At 42.4% G+C, this 13,805-nt stretch overlaps 1 protein-coding gene across 7 annotated transcripts in view; it reads left to right on the forward strand.

Annotated features, from left to right (window-relative positions):
* The window catches only part of THRB (thyroid hormone receptor, beta), a 287,111-nt gene that overhangs the window by 260,020 nt on the left and 13,286 nt on the right, over nt 1–13,805 (forward strand). For all 7 annotated transcript variants that reach the window (XM_006754655.2, XM_015570920.1, XM_006754656.2 and 4 more), the window contains 3 exons: nt 4,517–4,617; nt 6,281–6,428; nt 9,465–9,670. In XM_006754655.2, the coding sequence (XP_006754718.1) occupies nt 4,517–4,617; nt 6,281–6,428; nt 9,465–9,670 (455 nt within the window). The remainder of the gene's footprint in view (nt 1–4,516; nt 4,618–6,280; nt 6,429–9,464; nt 9,671–13,805) is intronic.

Below are 13,805 nucleotides of genomic sequence, written 5' to 3' on the forward strand. Positions count from 1 at the left end.
ACCCCCACCATGGCTGCAGGGCGTACCTGAGGGAGACCAGTGCAGCTTAGAGTAGCAATGCTGTTATCCTGACAACAATGTAGCCACTCCTCCTTCGTGTCACATCAGGCTGAAGAGCTGATAGCCCACATTTTCAGAGCTATAACCTTGAATCTGAATGGATTTTCAGATAAAGAAAAGGCAAATGTTTTTCTCAAACATGCAGGACATGAAATACCTGTGGGTGTTCCGTATGAGCTCAACCCGCACACATATTGCTTATTTTATAAGAATATTTTTCACTTCCAGAAAGAAATATATTCTCTTTCATTTTTCTTGAATTACGTTTGTCTTCCCACTTTTGACAAGGATAAAAGTTCTGTGAAATATTCTATTACTTGCAAAAAAGACATAATGCAGGAATAAACGTAAGTGGCAACTGACATTTCGCCTCAGAGTTGGGGCACAATAGGGACTGGTGCGGACCGTGGGTGACGAGCAAGTATGCCTCTCTCTTAGGAGAGAGAGTTGTTGCTGCCCTGTGAAAATATGGGCTTGGGAGTGCCAGGTCTACCCATTTTTCACAAGAAGCAGAAAGCTGGGTTTTATGTGAAAGCTCCTGGTTTTAAAAATTGGCTGAGATTTTTAGACACCCTGCAAGCTAAGCACTGTAGACTGCCAGTGTGTGTACCCTTGTGATTAAGATTTTGACTAAAACTCATTATATCCATCTATTCCCTTTCCTGCTGGTTTGCATCAAGTGGTTTAGCTCTAATTATGGATTGAAAGGTTGTGTCAGCTGCTAAGAATTTGAGTCTACAGGGATAGGAAGAAGGAAGGTCCATGAAACTGTATTATGACCAACCCTCGCCCTAAAAGTTAATACATTTTCATTTCAGGAAGTCTTTTTTTTTTTCATCAATAAAGACTGATTTATTTATTCAACAAATATTTATTGGTCACAAAATGAGTACATGCTGGCTATATAGCGACAACAAAAACTAGACAGAACCCCTGCTCTTGTGGAGATTATGGTTGAGTGAGGAACAGCCTTTAATTAAGTAATCACACACTAACTGACAGCACAGAGACCTATCAAGTTATGTCTACAGTAAGTGCTGTGAAGATCACATGGGAGGCATAGTGGTTAAGAGCATGGACTCTGGAGCCTACTATCCAGGTTTGAATCCTAGCTCCACCACTTACTATGTTATCTCAGGCAAATCTCTCAATTTCTCTATGCTACAGTTTCTCATCTATTAAATGTGGCTAATAAGAGAGCTACCTGATAAGGATGATGTGAGGATTAAATGAGGTCATATTTGTAAAGCATTTAGGACATATCTGGCACATGGTAAACACCAAGTAAGTGTTTGTGTAAAAAATTATCTATGAGAGCTTAATGCTTTTTGTCCAGGAAAAAACATTGAGAACATGAATGTTTATAAATGTGGGTCATCTCAAAAGTCAAAAGTTTTTCCGCCAAAACCGGTTTGGCTCAGTGGATAGAGCGTCGGCCTGCGGACTGATGGATCCCAGGTTTTGTGGGTCATTTAAAAAAAAAAAAGTTTTTCCAATGAAAAATAACTGAAACCAGTCTTCCTGGCCTAAATCCTTTCAGGTATGCTAGGCCTACCTACTGCAGTAGAATTATTGCTTGTGCTGTTTTGAGTAGTGAGCAATTAATGTTGGCCTATTGGCCTTGAATCAGAAGAAAGAATCTAAAAGTTGCTTTGCCCCTTCATCTACCCTAACAGTTTTAGATGGTGGAAGTTTAGAATCCCTTGTCATTGTGTCCTCTCCCCTTTGCCCTCCTCTCACTTCTCACCTGGTCCTCCTTTCCCCTCTCTACCCACAGTGTCCTAGAGTTTGAAAACTTGGACTCTAGTTTTCTTAATTTAAATTTTTCAACCCACACACACATTATTTTATAAGAATACTAGAGGCCCAGTACACGAAATTCATGCACGGGTAGGGTCCCTAGGCCTGGCCTGCGATCAAGGCTGATCTGTGGGGTGACTGGCGGGGCTATCTAGGGGCCCCCACAGGCACCCTCCTTGGCTGGCCTGGGGCCTATGGGCTAGGGGCAGCTCCTGTGTTGAGCATCTGCCCCCTGGTGGTCAGTGCGCGTCATAGCAACCAGTCATTCCGCCATTCAGTCGATTTGCATATTGGGCTTTTCTTATATAGGATTTTTCACTTCCAGAAAGAAATAAAAATATCTTTCATTTTTCTTGAATTATGTTTATCTTCCCACTCTTGACAAAGATAAAAGTTCTGTGAAATATTTCTTTACTTGTAAAAAGACATAATGCAAGAATAAATGTAAATGTGTCTACTGTCCCCCAGCAGCAAGGACCCAGTCAGCCAGGAGGCAAGGTGTAAAGTAAAGCTGCTCAAAGATTCCACTAGGGCAGCACTGAGAACAGAAAGGCAGTGGCTGTTCTGAGCAAGATTTTGTGAAGTGGGGGCCTCCAGGGCACCTCAGCTGGAATTTGTGGACACAAAGAAAGAATACCTTTTAAGTTAATGCTGTTTCAAGTTTGTACCCAATGACTTACACAAGAGGCCCATACATGTTTCTTAAATAAATGGACAGATGGATGGATGGATGGATGGATAGATGGATATATTGTTTACCAGCAGGTTAAAGGTTAACATGATGCAAAATTTGGTGCCTAATACTAGAGCCCAAATTCCTCTTGTCTCTCTCTCTCTCTCTCGCTCACACACACACACACACACACACACTAATACTAAGAATCAAATGTAAAAGGAATCAGAATTAGCATGTTGGGAAAGACTAAAGAATAAACCATTCAAGATTTTTGAAGTATATAAAGAAATGACCTAGGAAAGAAAGTACCAGTGGGAAAAAGCTTAACTCAGAATGATCTGTGCTGTGGATGAACTGAGGAGGTTCAATTTAAATTGGAAGAATAACTGAACATACTAATGATTTAGCTTCCTTAGGGGTGTCAAAGTATAGGCTGTGTGTCCAGAGAACTAGTTAGTTATCAAACTGTAGAATTGGGGCAGGGGGTGTATAGTGAACATGGCCAGGGATGTTCTGGACTTAATTAGCATTTTCCAATGGATTTTAGTGGTCAGTCTTTATGAATCAAAAACAATGGTTGTATTTGTGTATTAGTTCCTTACCAAGTCCAGGTTTTTTAAATAAAAACTACACAAATAAGACAGTTTGTTTTAGAAAAATTGAAAACCATAAATTAGCAAAACATAAATTTACCTATCATTTCTTTGTATGGATGGATGCCCCAAAACTATGTTTGGAATGAATCAATGCCTAATGAGTTTTCCTGTCAATTTTGTTAGTATTTCTTACTAAATTTGAGTGGCCATACCATCCATTACCTAATAGATAGTGGTATACACCCTTGGGGTTGGGGTTGGGGGGGGTTTTACAGTTATGCAAAGGGGAATGATAACCAGCAAGCAAAGACTCTTTTGATTGGCATGAACAGTGGTCTCTATAGCCCAAAGTAGAAAGTTGAACAATTTGTGTAAAATTCAAACTTCATATTTTCACTTCTGGTGATGGTATCTTAATCAGATTGGCCTGGACATAGTGATTTTCATGTGGGGAAACAGTATTGCTCTTAAGCTCTCTTTAGTCATGTCTCACTGTATTAAACCTAGTGATCAGAGACAAAAAAAAAAAACACATCAAATCTAGCTTATTCGTGAGCATGCATCTCCCCAGATCACTAGGTCTTGAATGAGCTTGAATCTACTGTTAATTTCTAGGGTGACCCTAAGGCAGGGTTCGCAACCTTCCTAATGCTGCAACCTTTTAATACAGTTCCTCATGTTGTGGTGACCCCCAACCATAAAATTATTTTCATTGCTATTTCATAACTGTAATTTTGCTACTGTTATGAATCGTAATATAAATATCTGATATGCAGGATGTATGTAGGCAACCCCTGTGAAAGGGTCGTTCGACCCGTTCACCTCAAAAGAACTTGATGATCTCCCAGGACTTTCCAGCTATAAAGTGTTCTGAATTTATTTGCATGGTGCCTTGATTTCAAAGTGAATCAAGCCCTCTAAGACAAGATCTAAAATAAACAAAAAGAGTGTGTTGACCAGAATCCAGAGCACTCGGTGTCTCGGATCCTGGCTCCACAATCTTTGGGTCTGTTCCCACTTGCACAAGTGTGAGCACACCTATTTCTAAGGCATTCTGAAACCCTGGCCTCATAAGCTCTGTAAGTGTGCGATAAGATGCCAGATAAGGTTAAGGTTAAGATACTGGGGAAGTATATTGTCAGGGAAAGACTTGTAAATGTTTTCTCGTTAAACATTTTATTTACCTTTTATATTTAAATCTCAATGACCAGGAGAAATAGATCCTAAAGCAAAAATTATATTAAAATGTATAAAACAATTGTTTTGCCTTCTCTCTCACCCATGATACCTCCTGTCTTCTCTTTATCCTCCTCCTGGCTGTAGTATGTCTTTGACTTTAACACAATATTATTTTCTCACATCCTTCTTTTTTCCTCCTTCACAGGGTACATCCCCAGTTACTTAGACAAGGACGAGCTATGTGTGGTGTGCGGGGACAAGGCCACGGGCTATCACTACCGCTGCATCACCTGTGAAGGCTGCAAGGTAATTGCCCGGGGTTCTCAGGAGTCCAGCCCAGCTCCAGGCCCCTCCCACCAGAATGCAACCTTAAGTTTCAGTTCAAATTAGACCCAATTTCCAACATTCCTGGCCTGTGATCTTCAAGGTGTCTGGTAGTTCTCTATTTTTTTTGGCATGTTCAAGAACTAATTTTTTTTTCCAAATCAAAAATAATTAAATGAATGTTTGGGAGAGTGTGATGTCTGTCTGGTTTTTTAGAAAGGGAGATAATGAAATAAAAAGAAATAAACGAAGTTCTCCCTTTGAGTTTTAAAATGCATAGATACGACATGTTATCATCCCAAGAAGTTATCATTTCTCCTCCTGTTTTATCACCAGTGTTTTAAGGAGACAGGGTTCACTCTGCCATAGGCTGTTTGCTGCTGATTTGGAGTCTAATTCCTGGGTTCCAGGCCAAGATCCAGCATGTGGTTCCCATGTGACTTTGGACAAGTGATTTAACCTGTCTGAGGCTTCATTTTCCAAACCCCACAATGGAGATACTGAGTCCCTACTTCATAAGTTGTAGAAGAGACAGAAGATATGTGTACAGCACTTTGCAATGGGCTGCTCACAATAAGTGCTCTCTGCCATTATCAATTCCTACAGTACTTAAGTATATTTGCTAAGACTTAAGTATCATGTCCAGAAAGCTTCTGGTAGAACACACCCTTGAGAGTGTTACGTAGCCACCTAAGCCTGGAAATAAATGGCATCCTCGGAAAATTTCACAGTGGCATTCTCCCATGCCTTAAGAAAGGAAGAAACACATTGAACTTAGGGTGGATGTCTGCAGATACTGGAGAAAAAGAGTGTGGCTCAGTGGTTGAGCATCAAACTATGAACCAGGAGGTATCCGTTCAGTTCCTGGTTAGGGCACATACCCAGGTTGCGGGCTCAGTCCCCAGTAGGGGGCATGCAGGAGGCAGCTGATCAATGATTCTCTCTCATCATTGATGTTTCTATCTCTTTCTCTCCCTCTCTCAAATCAATTGGAAAAAAAATTTTTTTAAAAAAAAATAAAGAAAAGGTATGATGAAAGGAAAGACCCTGGTGCAATGAGCTGTGGGGAAAATTTGATAGAGAACCTGAAATTTTCTACTCCCCATGTACTGTTGTTTCAAGGATGATCTGAACTGATCATGGCTATCTCAAGAATCAAAAACAAGAACTAAACTAAATCTCTAAAGGCAGTTATATTCGTTTCATTACTAAATAATTAAATTATGACACCAAAGTATTGCAAGTAAGTCTCCAGCTCTTTTATTCTCCATTAAAAAGTACAACAAATCTCTTCATAGCTTAATTTAGCAACATAATTATGGCTCTCTATGAAATGAAATAATATCATTTATTTATAGTATTACTCAATGTTTAGAAAGATAAAAGCAAACACTAGACTTTCCCATTAGCCTCTTTTCCTTGAATAAATGCCAAAAAAAAAGATATTAACTCTATAGTCGTGTGACATCTTCTTCAGCTCAGATTTAGAATTCTTTACATTCACTTTGATCCAACTATCCTATATTTGAATAAGTAGAGCTACAGGCCCAAAACAATCCATCACAGCTCTATGGACATGAGATTCTGGAGGCATGTATTTCTAGAAAATATGAAACTGTTGTTTGGGTCTTTCTTTTTCATGTAGGGTTTCTTTAGAAGAACCATTCAGAAAAATCTCCATCCATCCTATTCCTGTAAATATGAAGGAAAATGTGTCATAGACAAAGTTACACGAAACCAGTGCCAGGAATGTCGCTTTAAAAAATGCATCTATGTTGGCATGGCAACAGATTGTAAGTAATCTTCTTCCTTTGTTTTATATTCAAGGGGTGTTGATTGGGGAAAGGTTTGGTTCCAGGAGATCAGCCAGGTAGAAAAGCGAGCAGGAACCCATGTGGACAGAGGGGAGACACCTAGCATTTCCGCAGTCCTTGCTGGGTCCTTTCCCGCTTCTAACTCTGCATGTCTCCAGCTGATGGGTGAGGGAAAGCGATTAAATTATCCCTTTCATAGTTGCACGACTGTTCTCAATACTCTGTCAGCAACGGAGATTATAAATGAGAGTCTTGTCCATTCACCTTGGGAAGGTCTAATTTTACACACAACATTCATGTGGGGAGAACCACATGGATGGCTCCTACTCTTTTTCAAAAACAGAGACAGGAATTTATTTTGTGGCCATTTTTGGAGACAGGGCGCTAGCAGAAAACATCGTGATCAGAAATTTCTGAAGAATGCAAAGCTGAGTGCTGTTGCAGGAGTCGCCCTGCTGTTGGTTGGTGGTTTTATTTTTGGCCTTAAAAACATTCCGAGCTGAAGTCTTCCTACCCAGTTTTCAAAGTGCCACAGCATATGGTGGTGAGATTAGCCGCCGCCATTGGGGTCCCTTCTCCCCACCCTGAGTGGGGGATTTACACCAGCAGCTTTAGTTAATCTAATAATGAAATAAGGACTGTATCATTCTGAACGGGTGGCCTCTCTTTTGCCAGGCATCACGGTTAATGACCTCTCCTGGCATAAACTTTTTGCACATCAATGAAGGATTCCAACCTTTAGTAAAGGAAAGGAAAGCGAGAGAAAGCGAGAGAGAGAGAGAGAGAGAGAGAGAGAGAGAGAGAGAGAGAGAAGGAAGGAAGAAAAAATAGGAAAGAAAGAAAAAAGGAATGCATCAAGGATTTTTTTCCCCATGAAAGATGAAATCATCATGGCTTATGATTATGTGACTAACAGGGTTCTCTCAGTTAGAACAAAAATATCTGTGGAATGTTCTGGTTTGCCCAGTAAAGAAGACAGAATGGGGAGCTTTTAAAAGGAGGAGGGTTGTGTTAGGGTGTTAGGCTGCAAATCCAGGGTTAATCCCACCTCCCGGCTGAGCATATGTCTTTATCTTTTAAAGGCTTTTAGCCATTGCCAACAATATGTCTGACAAGGGTACGTGGAAATGACTGACCTAGAAAGAACCAGATACTTAGATGTGTCACTAAAATGAACTGTTATTATTAAGTGTCCATTTCATTGTTCTATCGAGAACTTAAAGATACGAATGTTTATGAGGTTTAAGAAAACTCAGTGTTAACCTAGACTGGGTGGGACTCCATTCTGCGTGCACCTTATTTGCTTGTGAAGTATTATTATTATTATTATTATTATTATTATAGGAGCTCAGGCTTTAGAATCAGAAAAACTCTTGGTGTCCCAGATCTGCCACTTACTAGCTGTGTGGCCATCAGACTTATCTCTGGTTTCCCTTCTGTGAAATGATCACCTACTTCGCAGGTTGTTTGCAGGATCAAATTAGATAAGGCACCTCTGATGCAACCTTCTCTGGCACAGTGTATGCATTTGGTAAATGGGGTTATGAGTAAAGCCCCCTCCCTCTTCTCCCTTTAATGAGTGAACTACAATGACTGAACAGGGCTCATTCCTATTTCCCACACTTGTCAACCCTCACTTGACGTTGGTGATCTAATCAAATCCAGGCGATTCTTCTGTTTGCAGACTCGCTGAGCACCTTTGGTTTTCTTCTTCCTGCTGTGTTTGCTTTTTTCTTTTCCCAGCAGGCCACACCTTCCTCAGGAAATGGCCCGAGGACAATGATGTAGGACTGGAGTCACGTGTCCTGGGTCTTGTCTTGGCTCTGCCATGAACTTGCTGTGTGACTTTAGGCCAGTGGTGATCTCTCTGGATCAACTTTCTCCTCTGTGGAAGGAGAGAGTTGGACTAGATAATATCTAGGGTTCCTTCTAGTCCCAAAAGACCATGACTCTATAGTGGTAAACCTCATCCTTTCCATTCCACGGATAGTTACTAAGAGTCTGGCAAAATGGGTTTGTTTTGGAAATTAACCACAGAAGTATAGATTTTTTTGTTTCCCTTCTGCATAAGTGATAAAAATCATGGCTGCATTTACTGAAGCACTTTTAATACATTATCACATTGACTACCCTGTGAAGTGGGTATTATTGATCCCATTTTATAGGAAGAAATGTAAGCTTAGTGAGCCTAACTAACTTGCCAGAGGTCACACAGCTAGACTGTGGTTGTGTCAGGATTCAAACCCACATCTTTCTAGATGGCAAACCCTGGGCGCCTTTCCCACCAATAAGGGTTGACCAGGTAGAGAGTAATACAAAGTGAGTACCTGTGAAACTCAAGAACAGCCTGGCCACATTCTAATTATTCCTTACTAGAGGCCCTGTGCATGAAATTCATGTACGGGTAGGCTCCCTAGGCCTGGCCAGCGATCAGGGCTGATCAGGGCCTTCCAGCTGCTGGCCGGGGGCCTTCCTTCATTCAGCGGACACCATAGTAAACGGTCAAACTCCCAGTCGGTCAAACTCCTAAGGGGACAATTTGCATATTAGCTTTTTATTATATAGGAAGGGATCTAATGAGGAGCTGAAGGAAGGGATCATCAGTATCCCATTTATTGCTACAGAACTTTCTTTAACCTCCTAAATTCTCTTAGTAAGAGCCATTTGGAGGGAGGAAGGGAGTTATAGAAAGAGTGAATTCAGATAATTGGCTAGACAGACTCATCTGGGAACCTGTGGATAGGATAGGTTTGTCCTCTCCCTGCTTCATTCTTATTTAGGGCCAGCTTCTGTGGGATTGGGATGCCCAGTGTCCAACCAGCTTTGTTTGGAAAAGCTGCCTAGGCACTGGGAGTTTGGCACCCGGGCTCATATTGGACAATGGCTAGTCAATGGCAGTGTGCTGCCCAGGGAGAAAATGCCTGTGACCCTCCCTGTGGGCCCTGCTGAGCAGTCCTGGGACGTGCAGTCTGCCACGTGTCTAGGAGTATCTGTGTGTTTGTCTCCTTCTCCCAGTGGTACTGGATGACAGCAAGCGGCTGGCAAAGCGGAAGCTCATTGAGGAGAACCGGGAGAAGAGACGGCGGGAGGAGCTGCAGAAATCCATCGGGCACAAGCCGGAGCCCACCGACGAGGAGTGGGAGCTCATCAAAACCGTCACCGAAGCCCACGTGGCCACCAATGCCCAAGGCAGCCACTGGAAGCAGAAGCGGAAATTCCTGGTGAGGCTCCTAGCACAGCTGAATAGCGGCTTCGAGTCAGCACTTTCTGCCTCATCTCACTTAGTCCTCACAGCCCTGGGGGCTGAGGGGACCCGCCCATCTCACTGAGAAGGACTCTGCCGCACTGAGAAGTCAGGTGATTGCAGAGCCAGGAATGGAATCCAGGTCTCTCTGAGAGCAAGGGTCCCTCCTAGCACTACTGTTTGTGGGTGCCTAGATTCCAGAGCAGTTCCCACAGCCACATTATCTGCTTGCTTTTGCTACTAGCTGTGGATTAATTAGTAAAATTCATTACTTGCCACCTTTCCCTTTTATGCTCATTTCTTCCCTCAGATGCCCATTTACATACATACTTAATCCACTAAGCTGACTCCAAAATATTCCCTTCAGAATAACCCCTAGAACAAAGTATTCCTTATCTCAAATGCATTTTTATGTCAGTAGAAGTCAAAATGTTTAGCTTAAACTCTCTCAAGGCCAGGAAGACTAAGTAGGGATGGGGGTGAAAAGTGGGCATGTAGAGAAAACAGGACTTTCAAGACTTTTAGAGTATCGTTGTTTGATGTTTTTATAAAAGTAACCATTGTGAAAGTCCTTGCCACTCATTTCTCCTTTGAACTTCACCATGCTTTGAGGCTGGAATTACTATCCCATTTTACAGATACACAAACCAAGCCAAGGCCTTAAGTGGCTCACCCAATATCATGTTACTAGAAAGTGGCTGAGCCAGGCCCAAGGCCAACTCAGGTCTTCTGCTTCCAAGTCCAGGCCCTCCACCCACCTCACCAGATGGACTACCCATCCCACCACCAACTGGTGTTTGACCATCGCAGAGTCTGACCCTGCTCTTGGTTTATGACACGAACCCTTCATGAGTATCTCACTGAGCCCCGCATCAGACATTCTATGGCAGTGATGGCGAACCTTTTGAGCTGGGCGTGTCAGCATTTTGAAAAACCCTAACTTAACTCTGGTGCCGTGTCACATATAGAAATTTTTTGATCTTTGCAACCATAGTAAAACAAAGATTTATATTTTTGATATTTATTTTATATATTCAAATGCCATTTAACAAAGAAAAATCAACCAAAAAAATCAGTTCGCGTGTCACCTCTGACATGCGTGTCATAGGTTCACCATCACTGTTCTATGGGTTTATTTTTATCTCTAGGGTACATGAGAGTACCTTTCCACTCGAACAAGAAGGTATAATGATATAACTATCCTCCTACTTCAACATCACCATTATAATGTGATTGGTGTGTGCGTGTGTGTAGGAAATTTGGGGAGAGGGGACTCTTACCCATAATTCACTTTGTTGACAACTTCTACCAACAGTGTTAGCAAACATGATTCTAAGAGCTGACATGAAATGTATATTATTTGTAGCTGCTTGCTCTGTTCAAGAATTTGCCCCCTCTTGATCCAAATATAAATAACCACTTCTTCAGAGGGGTGCTGGGAAAGATCAGAATGCTTGCACTGTCCCATCTATTTCTACAATGAACTTCATTTCTATCAGCCAATCCCCTTCTGTGCCTGGGATCACTCCTGCAACTCTTTGAGTGACCATGTTCCATTCAGCATTGTACCCAGAGTCTGGCACATGTATTGTTGAAATTTGTGGTAGCTCTTCTCCAAGTTGGCTGCCATTAGATTCTTTCCTCATTGTATACACAGCCCATTCTCCCATGGAGAGGTAGAGTCTATTTTTCTCTCCCCTTGAATCTGGTCTATGATTCCTTTAAACAATGGATTTGGAAAGAGTAACCACTCAGGCTGAGTCATAAGAAGCCTTGTAGTTTCCATTTGATTATCTTGGAGGGGGAAGCTACCTTGTCTCTCCGAGGGAAGCTAAATGCCATGTAAATAAAAGCCCACCTACCCTGAGAACTGCCATGCTGTGAGGAAGCCCAAGCTAGCCATGTGAAGAGGTTCTCAACCCAGGCACCAGAAATGTGAGTAAAGAAACCTTCAGATGACACCAGCTTCTGGTGCCATATGATGACAATTGTATGAGGGATCCCAAGTGAGAACCAACTACACAACTGGGACCATCAGCCCCCAGAACGCTGAGAGTAAAAATGTGTTGTTTTTAAGCCACTAAGTCTTGGGGTAGTTTGTTACACAGCAGTGGATAACCAGAACAGAACTCAGTAAATATTTATTAAACAGAACATACAGTTCCACCAGCCCATCCTCAGAGACAGTACAGTTAAGCCATGTCTCAGCCAGGTTACAAATACATATTTACAAATATTCCTTGCAGAAGGATGACCTCAATTGAGTACTTATGGTCAGGATGAAATTTTCACTCTTTTGGTTGGTGAATTACTCCTGCAAAGACATTAGGAATCCTTCATTTAAGTCAGCTTTGCTAAATGGCATTCAGGTCCTGAATAGGCTTCTACACATTAGGATTTGTGTCTCCTAAGTAGTGAGGCCCCTTTTTTTGCTTGCAACACTGTGTATTATTTCATTTATTTTCATGTGATAATGGCTCATCTTGCTCTGAAATAGAATTTTAGGAGGCCTATTATGCTAATAATAGTAATGTATCAAAAGGGATTAAAATATGTTGTCATAAAAGCTAGAAGTATTCATTTATCTGGAATGGGTAAGTAACTTACTCCCCCAAAAGAGTTTCTTCGTCGTTTTTTATCCTAAGACCAGGACGCAAGACAGAAATAGAGAGACTGGTGGTTTCACCCAGGGTTCAAATCCACATTTGTGCTGAGAAATAAGAGTCATTGGCAAAGAGGCACTTTTGCAAAAGCCATGCAGATTTTCCTAATTCTAAAGCCACATTGTACAACTGTTTCCAAAAACACTTCCATCATATAATTTTCTAGTTTTCTCCATCCACTTAAATGCTCAATTTAATCACCAACAATTTGCAAGTGATGACAGTGATAGTGAAGAGTCCATGTGGACTGGGACAGGAACAAGAAGTCTCTGGTGCCAGACAAGGGAAAGCAGTGTCTCCCCACCAAGGGTAACTCACTTTTATACCTCCCAGGAACAGTTTGGTTTGGAGTGAACCGTTCCCCCCCCCACACACACACACACACACATGCCAACAACATTATTGTCTGTTGGCATTGTGTTATTATTGTGTGTTGGCATGTGTTATTATTCTGATCCCTTAGTTCCCGTGCAAAGGGATGGCTTTGAATGGATTTTTTCACCCAAGTATAAAATGTGACCATCAGAACCAGGGCCACCCTGCCCTGCTTTTCCCCTGGCAGAGTTACTGTCTGATTTCTCACATTCTTAAATGGGGTAGCCTTGAAAAAGGAACATGAGCAAAAGGTTCAGACAGGATGAATGACTTGGCCATGTGTGGTCTGTGTGGGCAGATCATAAGACAAGTGCAATCAGCTCAGGACGGCTTCTATCACCCAAGCAGGAAGCACTGGTGACAACAGGGGATACATGGAGGCCACACCATGGCAGTCACCGAACGCCAGGCTAGGGAGCTAGACAGCTCCCGAGGGCATCGGGAGCACAACCACCTGGGGGCTTGCTACAATGCTGATTCTGCACAATTGAGTCTGAGGAGAGAGCTAAGATTCTGTATTTCTAAGAAGTCCCCCAGTGACACCCATGTGCTACACCACCCTTTGAGCAGCAAGACCGTGGATTGTTCTTAGGCAAGTGAATAGCAGAGAAGTGCCCTCGGGACATTTAATACTAGTAAAATCCCCCCTCTGCCTGAGGGTGTGCCAAGTTTGCATGACTCAGTTCCTATAGGCAGCCTAGATAGTTCCTCTCACCCTGCTGTGACCTCCTCCAACTGGAGTCTGTAAGCAAACAGGATGCTGAACCCCAGCTGGGTGGGAAGCAAGAGTGAATCCACAAGGTGCTGTCTGCTGGGGCTCCCGAAATCCCCCCTCCCCCCGCCCCGCTTCCTCACTGCCCACATTGAGCCCACCTCGCACACAAAGACACTCATCAGAATGTGCAGCACTCTGAAAATGCCCTAGAATGTATGTCACCTGGTGGGAATATATAGAGTCCAAATTCCTCTTGTTTCTCTCTCTCTCTCTCTCTCTCTCTCTCTCTCTCTCTCTCTCACACACACACACACACACACACACACACACACACACACACACACTCTCAGCATGCACAC

The sequence above is a fragment of the Myotis davidii genome, unplaced genomic scaffold, assembly GCF_000327345.1.
Source record: "Myotis davidii unplaced genomic scaffold, ASM32734v1 scaffold192, whole genome shotgun sequence".
NCBI lineage: Eukaryota > Metazoa > Chordata > Mammalia > Chiroptera > Vespertilionidae > Myotis > Myotis davidii.